Below are 8,705 nucleotides of genomic sequence, written 5' to 3' on the forward strand. Positions count from 1 at the left end.
ATGATCGAAAAATGCGATTGGGTAGCTATAATTTTGGCAATTGTCTTTCCGAGTGAAAAATCGAGTTTCCTGGGGTTTGGGAATGATTTCGAGTCTGCGCATTCAAAAATGTATTTCTGTTCTAGTGCCCAAGATTTTCAAAAAAAATTGATCAAAAATAGTCTAGAAATTCGAATAGCCAGCTACACATTTTTCGACCATTTTTTGAAAAAATTTGGAATATTTGGGGTCCAAAAAATATTTCTTGGGCCCTATATGACTTCCTGATGCGTGATATAACCCGAAATATAAATATTTTTTCTGTTTTGGGCACATTTTTTCAGACCTTTGGGCTCCTATGAGCTCTCAAACATTTTTTATGTGGGAAGATGATTTTGCTGATTCGGAAATTTTCAAATTTGAACAGCATTACCTTTCAGAGATTCCAATTTCGAAAGCTGGAAGTAAATTGGCCCAAGCATTCTGAGTAAGCACACACACACAAAAAAATAAAAAAGCAAATTATAAAGAAAATAATTTTATTTTTACAACGATAATTTTAAATGCTGTACGAATGCTTGAATAATAAAGCATTCGTTCACTACAAAAACTGCTTTAAAATATTTCAACGAGATATAATCTATTTATTTACATTATTTTTCTGCGACTACGGCACACTGGGGTTAGCTCTTATTTTGTAAAGTTATCAAGTGTATCGTATTATAATTGGAAAAAGAGAAGTGAAAATTTAAAGTAGTTTGAAAATAAATAAATAAATATGTATCTACTACACAAAAAAAAAACAATAAATAAGTAAATCATATAAATGAACAAAACAAATAAATAAAAAAAATATATACTTGTATAAAATACGTATAAAAAATAAAATTCGATAATGGTTTTTGCGATTTGTCATATTTCATATTTTTGAATCTGTTATTTCAGAGTAATTTTTAATTTTATAAATGTAATTTGGAGAAAAAACCTCGAAGAAATTTACTAAGGTGAAAAAAATTTGTGACATAGTGATTGTGATTACTAGGTACTAAAATATGAACAATTCGCAATTGATTGAACCATTTCGTATAAATAAATACAGTACACATGAAAATATTTCATATTATAAATATAACAACAATATTACCTATAATTAAATATTTACATACAATTGTTTTTCACGTGGGATGTTTTTTATTCGAATGAAATAATCTTCAACATAATAATAATAAGAATCATTCTAGTCCATGATTATTTTTAGTTAAAAACGAAGGTAGGTACTTTTTTTATGGCAAACATTTGACTCGATTGGGCAAAAAGGAAGCATTTTTGGATGGGCTACGAAGTACGAACAAGCTAGTCATATATTTCTTCGCCATGGATGTAAAATTTTACTCTGATTGCGCGGATGGAAAGTAAAAGATTTCTTTCGAATATGACTAGTTCGATTTGAAAGTTGAGCGCGATAAAACTCGGGGGGATAAAAGGATAGTAACAAAAAAAAAAAAAATGAAAGAAGGAAAATATAAACGATAAATAAATAAATAAGTAATTAAATAAATAAATAAATAAATAAATAAATAAATAAAGAGGAAAAATACGTAAAAACCAACAAAAAAAAATACTACAAGTATTTTAAAAAGGCGATATAATTATCTAATTATATTTTGATATCACGACGTTTAAAAAAGAAAGTACATTCGAGAAAATTGTACGCTGATGGTAGACTTTTCAGTTGACATTGACTGCTGAGTGAGCATCGCGGTTGTACAAATTCCATCGCATTTCCATGCACAATCATTTCCCATTTCGAAGTACACAAGAGTTAGGTATTCCAAAGAAAAAAAATGCGGCGTATCAAGGTGGTTATTCTTCTCCCGGCGGCACGTATGCTTTGTAAGCGACCCAATGTGGATCAGTGGCGGATCGGCGGCCCCATCCGTTGCCACCGCCACCGCCTCCGCCACCTCCGGCCCATCCGCCACCGCCAGCAGCAGCGGCTGCGTTTCCACCGGTGGCGTAGGCGTCAGAACCAGCGTAGGTGGCATCGCCACCTCCTGTATGGGCTCCGCTGCTGTAACTGTCTCCCTGAGCTAACCATGCTGAGCCGCCGCCGCCGCCACCAGACCATCCACCGCCGCCACCACCTGATGCCCACCCACTGCTTCCACCATAACTATCATGACCACCTCCGCCTCCATGCGCGTCATGGACAATTATCACCTCTTTACCTGTAAAACATATCGGAAATATAATAAATTTGCCTCCTACACAGCGATTATATTCTTATAACAGAGTCAGTGGCCAAGCGGGAGAAATTCGGCGGTCGGTGGCGACGACTTAATAGTCTGATGCGCATGCGCGTTACCCTTTATTATTTATTGCCCCTGTATTTTATTTACGCATTTGTCCTTCTTTTTATTTTAAATACCATGTATACTTTTTACTATATTATCGTCGGCTCGATCGCGTTCTTTTGCTAGGTAGTACGAGTAGGTACGTGTGTGTGTGTGTATGTGAGGATTTTTTGCGAATTATAGTGCCACTGAGTCATGATAATCAAGAATGCTGAATTTTTTTAGTATTTACCGTGCCCACCTCCGCCTCCTTTCTTTCCGCCTCCTTTGAGTAATTGGAAGAGCGAGAGCATTAAGGCGATTTTGCTCAATATCAGAGCTTTCAACGCTTTTAGTTTTATCAATAGAATCATCATGGGACCCATGAACGCCATTTTGCCCATTAAACCGGTCATCATCATGCCCATCAATTTCTTCATCTTCTTGTCGCCTTTACCTCGACCTGCGAAATACACAAACCGGGTCAAATTAATCCAATAGGCCGTGTGTGGTCCGGAGTCCAACAGGCAAAAAGTGCTCTAGAAGTGGAATTCTATTTGGATGGAATTTTTTCAGCCGAAAAATTCGGTGATTTGTAGATAATGGGGTCTAAAATGTCAGCAGATAGGTATCTCGGTAGGAAGGGGACCAAACCCCTCCCCCTCTTCATTTTTCAAAATTGAATAGTTGTAGAATTGTTCAAAAACGACTTCGTGACCTATCAAAGTGAGTTAAAATTTTGCGAAAAATCCAAATATTTCAAGGAAAATAGTTTTTGAGCATTCGTGAGGAATCTCGAGCACGAACTTGAGTCATGAATTTTTGAAGTATTTGAAAATGTTTCGTGTGATCTATCAAATTTTAGGTTAAAATTTTTCAAAAAAAAACCAAAATATACTTCAACTAAAATATTTTTTGAACAATTTTGAAGAATTTTGATCCCAAAATTGCTTCATTATTTTCGGAATTTCTGAAAAAGACGTCATGTGACCAATATAAATGGATTCAAATTTTGGCGGGAAATCAAAATTTTCTTTCAAAACTCGTTTTGAGCAGTTTGAAAAATTTTGAGCTGAAAAATGGCTCGAGATTTTCTCAATTTTTTAAAAACGTGTCGACCACTCATCAAAGTGGGTGAAAATGTTGGCAGAAACCAAAAAATATCATCAATGCAGTTTTCAGTACTTTTGAAGAAATTTTGAACACAAAATTGAGTCATGATTTTTGGAAATTTTGAAAAAGTGTCACATCACAAAACAAAATGGGTTATAAATTTTGTGATAAATTCAAATATTTCAACGAAAGTGAGTTTTGAGCATTTTTCAGGAATTTTGAACACAACATTGGGTCATGGGTTATAATTTCAGTGTGAATTGAAGCATTTTTTCTGAAAATTAGCTCATGTGATTTTCTGAATTTTGAGAAATGCTGTGTTGAAACATATCAAAATGAGTTTAAATTTCAAAAAAAAAACCAAAGGATTTGTTGGAAAAATGTTCAGAAATTATGAGTTCCAAATTGGGTCAGGAATTACACGATCCCTAAAGATGAAGGTGTCATGCGACCTATGCATAAAAATGGATTAAAATCTCGTCAGAAAAACAACAAATTTTTGTCAAATTTTTTTTGAGTACTTTTGAAGAACTTTGAGCCCAAACTTGAGCCAAGATTTTTGGGAGTTTTGATAAAAAGTCGTGAGACTTATCCAAATGGATTAAAACTTCGCAAAACAAATACCTACAAATGATTGGACAAAATATGTTTTTCCAAGAATTTTTGACGAATTTTAAGCCCAAAAAAGAGCCTTGATTTTTCAAAATTTTGAAAAAGATGCCATGCAACCAATCAAAATGAATTAAAATCTTGGCAGTAAACTGAAAAATCTCCCCAAAACTTTTTTCAGTACTTTTGAGAAATTTTGATCTTGAAATTGGCTCATTATTTCCTGAATTTTTGAAAAAAGGTATCAATGCTACCTATCAAAATATGTTAAAGATATGCAAAAAAATTTTAATATTTCGACGAACACACTTGAGCACTTTTGAAAGATTTGGAGCTCATTTTAAGAAATTGCCATGCAACCAATCAAAATGGATTGACAGAAAATTGATAAATCTCCACCAAAACTTTTTTCAGCACATTTGAGGAATTTTAAATCAATTCAATACGATACTTGAACAACCTAGTCTCGTAAAATTCACAGGTTATTTTATGTTGTCGGGAATTCCTTTTTTTCGGCGTGCAAAGTGAATATCTCTGTCGTTACGGCCGTAACTCGTTTGCGCACAGATGGGTTAAAGTGACCGCAGCAGGTAGAGGTGGTTTGCGCACAGGGTAGCTGTAGTGACCACAACTCGTTTGCGCACATGTATGCAATTGTACATAGTTCGTAGCTTTTTAGATTCATCGAATGGGTCACTACAAGTGCTTTGTGCCATCAGTACTTGGGAAAGACCTTGAACATTCATACTTTCTGCGCTGATTTCGAAAAAGCTGCTCATAATGCTGTCAAGTCGTTGTTTCCGGAGTGTAAAATAAGAGCTTGTAAGTTCCATTTAGGCCAATCTTGGTTCAGGCACATTCAAAAAACCGTATATTGCTGCAGGAGTACCGAAGCAAAGAATCAGAGGTTGGAAAATGGTCAAAAATTTTTTTGGACTTTCGTATTTAAATGCTGATGAAGTACATACATATCAGATGGTTTCACCAAACTTATATCCGCAGCTCCAACGATGTCACCCTTCTTCCGTTTGAATTTTAAATGAATCGTATTATCTCCCTAATTACTACTTACTACTCACGCATATATTTTTAATCACGCCTGCCAATAAAGCAGACAGTCCTAGGCCTGTAAAAGTGAGAAGGAAAATATGTGCGCAAACGAGTCGTATTGTCCCTATATGTCCCTAAGTTTCCTGTGCGCAAACGAGTTCTGATTTTGTGCGCAAACGAGTTATGTTTTCCCCCATTTGTGCGCAAACCACTTGCAGCCGTCGTTACACTGGTCGTCGTTCAAAAACCTATTAAATTCGTCGTTCAAATCACTTATGCCGTCGTGCATTTAAGGCTGTCGTGCAAACACCCTATTTCGTCGTTGAACTTTGCTGTCGTTCAATATATTTCTCTGTCGTGCCATTATATATTTCCCATTTAAAATAGCTGTTTTAAACAATGTTTTAAACAATCGAGTTTTAAACAACCAACACTGCCATCCAAAAAGAGCTAGGTGCCAATCTGAGAACCTTGCACTTCAAAGTGAGCTAAGTGACATGATGCTAAATGCCACTTACTGATTATTGAGAACCTCGAATTTCAAAGTTAATACTTATTTATTTATTTATTTTATTGGGTGCCATAAACAGCTACTATGGCTAGGGGCACCTCATCATTACATTTGGCACAGTTATCTACATAGCAAATTATAAATTATAGATATTACAAAGTAAGAAAATTTATAATGTAAGCATATAATTATTAAACTATAGTTTTTGTCTTAGTCCTGTGATATTTACAAAGTTCAGTACATTATTTATTGCGACTGGATCATCTGATAGGATAGTATTTATTTGATTGTAATTTAGAAAGAGGGAGCGAGTATGTTGGAAAATGGGACAGTGTATGAGTATGTGGGGAACATTTAGAGGAACATTGCAAGTGGAACACATAGGAGGAGGTTGTTTTAGGAATAAGTATTGATGGGTGAGTAAAGAGTGTCCAGTTCGAAGGCGAGTTAGTATTACTTCTGAACGACGGTTGGGTTGTTCAGATGTTTTCCAGAATGATGCAGAGTTTTTAATACTTTTTAATTTATTTGTGTTAGGAATTTGGGACCAGTAGGAGTGGAACTCATCAAACATGATCTTTTTTGCATGTAATTTTAAGTCAGAAAGGGGAACTGGTATGTTTGCTATAGGTAGATTTTTGAAAGCCTGTTTAGCAGTTTTGTCAATAATTTCATTACCTTCTATTTGAGAGTGTGAAGGGATCCAACATAACACTAAATTTTGAAGCTGAGGAGTAGACTGAAGAAAATTTACAATTTCTTGAGAGATGGGATGAGAGTTCTTTGATTTATAATTTTTTATAGATAGGATTGCAGAGAGTGAGTCAGAGAAGATGACAGTTTCGTTTTGTAAGAAGTCTGTAGTGTATAAAATAGCATATTTTATCGCATACAATTCAGCAGTTAGAATGGTGCATTGAGAAGGCAGAGCAATAGGAGTGGTAAAGTCCTTTTGAGTGAAAGCACAACCTACAAATTGATTTGATTTTGAACCATCTGTGTATATTTGATTAAATTTTTCATATTTGTTTAGAAGACAGAGAAAATGTTTTTTGAAAATTATTGGATTTGTTTGTTTTTTATTAAATTCTGTTAGGGAGAGGTCAATGGTAGGATTATAATTTTGCCAGGGTGGTAGTAGGTTAATTGGGAAATGTAGGATATTGATATTGTTAGAGTCAATATCATTAAGAAAATTACCAACTGTTCTTTCTAAAAAGTGTTTGAATTTTTTTATTTTTAATAATATTGGAATTTTTTTGTGTCATACCTACTTACACTCAGAAGTTTATTATTAGCACATTTTTGAAATTTCGCAATTATGTATCTCGAAATTAATTTTATGGCACTAAGCACCTTTCGAACTTTTGCAATACATTTAACAACATTGCAGAATTCGAGAACACCTAATGATTGCCAATGGCATCAAAATCAGCAATCTGTAATACTTACATATGAGCCCACATGCGGATGCCTCAATCCATAAAACGTGGCATTAGGTACTCGCTTTCGCACTTCTGATAATCCTAGATCATACATATCGTAAGCGAACGAATGCGTTTCAAAGAAATCATTAAAGTATCTTTTTTCAGGCAGAATTTCATTCAAAGCTTCTCTAAAAGGCAACATTTTATATCTCTCATTCTCAAAATAGGTCTTGAATACACCAAGCATATAATAAACACTATTGAAAGGAAAAACCGGAGATTTCCTTTTCCAAAACAAAACCGGATCCTCATCCTTGGCTTTTTCTGTATCATCTAATTCACAAATCCTTATAAGCCGCACTAAATCATAAATTTGCAAAACTGGTTTTTGATCATAAGCGCCACAACGGAAAGAATCGTCCACCAAGATTGCATCCGACAACGTTTCGCCTTCTCGAATAACTGCTTTCAAATCTTTCACCCATATTCCTTCACCCGAAGGGAACGAGTGATTTGCCGAGCGCGTATTTTTCACAGAGAATAGTTCGAAGTGTCCTTTGGATTTCAATTCTTCGAATTGCTGCGGGCCCCAGAAAGATGTAAGTAATTCAGCGATAGTCCCGAGATTTCTTTCCTTGTCACTGACAGAAAAAAATACGATTCGAACGTCTTCTTTCAATAAGTAATCGAATAAAATTTGCAGGTAAGGTAAAAATACGAACACGAACACAGCGACATTCCCTAAAATCACTGGACATTCCGGGTAGTTTTTTCTGATGATTTTCAAGTCGTCCTTCGATACACGAGGTCTGCAAAGAGTATCATCCATATCGAAGGCTACAACACGACTTCTTTTTAACGGAGATGTGACAGGTCCTAGTGATCCAGGTGTTACATGGATTATATTGAAGGAAAATAAACAGCAGAAAATGTACACGATGGAATTCATTTCTTCACTCAGGTTGCGTATAAATAACTTATTAAATATGAATTATTATGATTATTGTATAATTTTCATGAAGCTTTCTCACGATTTCTGTCGACTGTTCGCCTTTCGAGCTGCTATGTTGATAGGTACCTATGTTAATAAGGGACTGCTCCATAAACTAAATGCCAAGAAAAAAAAAATGAACCTCAATGTAATAAAATGAATCAACGAGAAGAAAGTTCATTATCGACTAAAAAATCAGTAATTGATTTCTTCCTGTAAGTAATTTACATATATGATAGATTTATCAAAATAATGAGTTATTTCTCTACAGCAAATTAAAATTGTGAATGGATTTATGAATATAAGTATCTTCTATATTATTATCTTTATTGATCCAAAGGTAAATTGAAGAGAGCAATCCTCAATATGTACTTGAATATCACCACAACTAAAATATGTAATGCTTGAAAGCATTTGTCAAATTTTGGCGAATTTTAAAAAATCCAGTTCGGGTTAAAAATGAAAAAAAAAAAAACGAAATCTTTGCAAATAGAAATAGACAGCTAATATTCTATTTTAACCCCCCCCCCCCCCCAAATGGGTTTAAAACGTTTTCGAACTGTTTTTAGCAAATTTGGAGCCTGAAGCAGATTTTTGAAAATTGAAATTTCCACAAAATTTTACCATAATGAAGTAGGAAAGTTAAAATTCATTCTATACCGTTATCTCAGCATTCTGGGTGGACTGAAGCT

General features: G+C 34.6%; 1 protein-coding gene across 1 annotated transcript in view; it reads right to left on the reverse strand.

The window, feature by feature from the left end:
• Positions 1–501: 501 nt before the first annotated feature.
• The window catches only part of LOC135843872 (uncharacterized), a 73,074-nt gene continuing 64,870 nt past the window's right edge, over positions 502–8,705 (reverse strand). The window contains exons 2-3 of the mRNA XM_065361911.1: positions 2,566–2,775; positions 502–2,207 (exon numbers count right to left, since the gene is read on the reverse strand). Of these exons, the coding sequence (XP_065217983.1) occupies positions 1,843–2,207; positions 2,566–2,752 (552 nt within the window). The 5' untranslated portion in view covers positions 2,753–2,775 and the 3' untranslated portion in view covers positions 502–1,842. The remainder of the gene's footprint in view (positions 2,208–2,565; positions 2,776–8,705) is intronic.

Source organism: Planococcus citri, chromosome 4 (assembly GCF_950023065.1).
Source record: "Planococcus citri chromosome 4, ihPlaCitr1.1, whole genome shotgun sequence".
Classification (NCBI taxonomy): Eukaryota; Metazoa; Arthropoda; class Insecta; order Hemiptera; family Pseudococcidae; genus Planococcus; species Planococcus citri.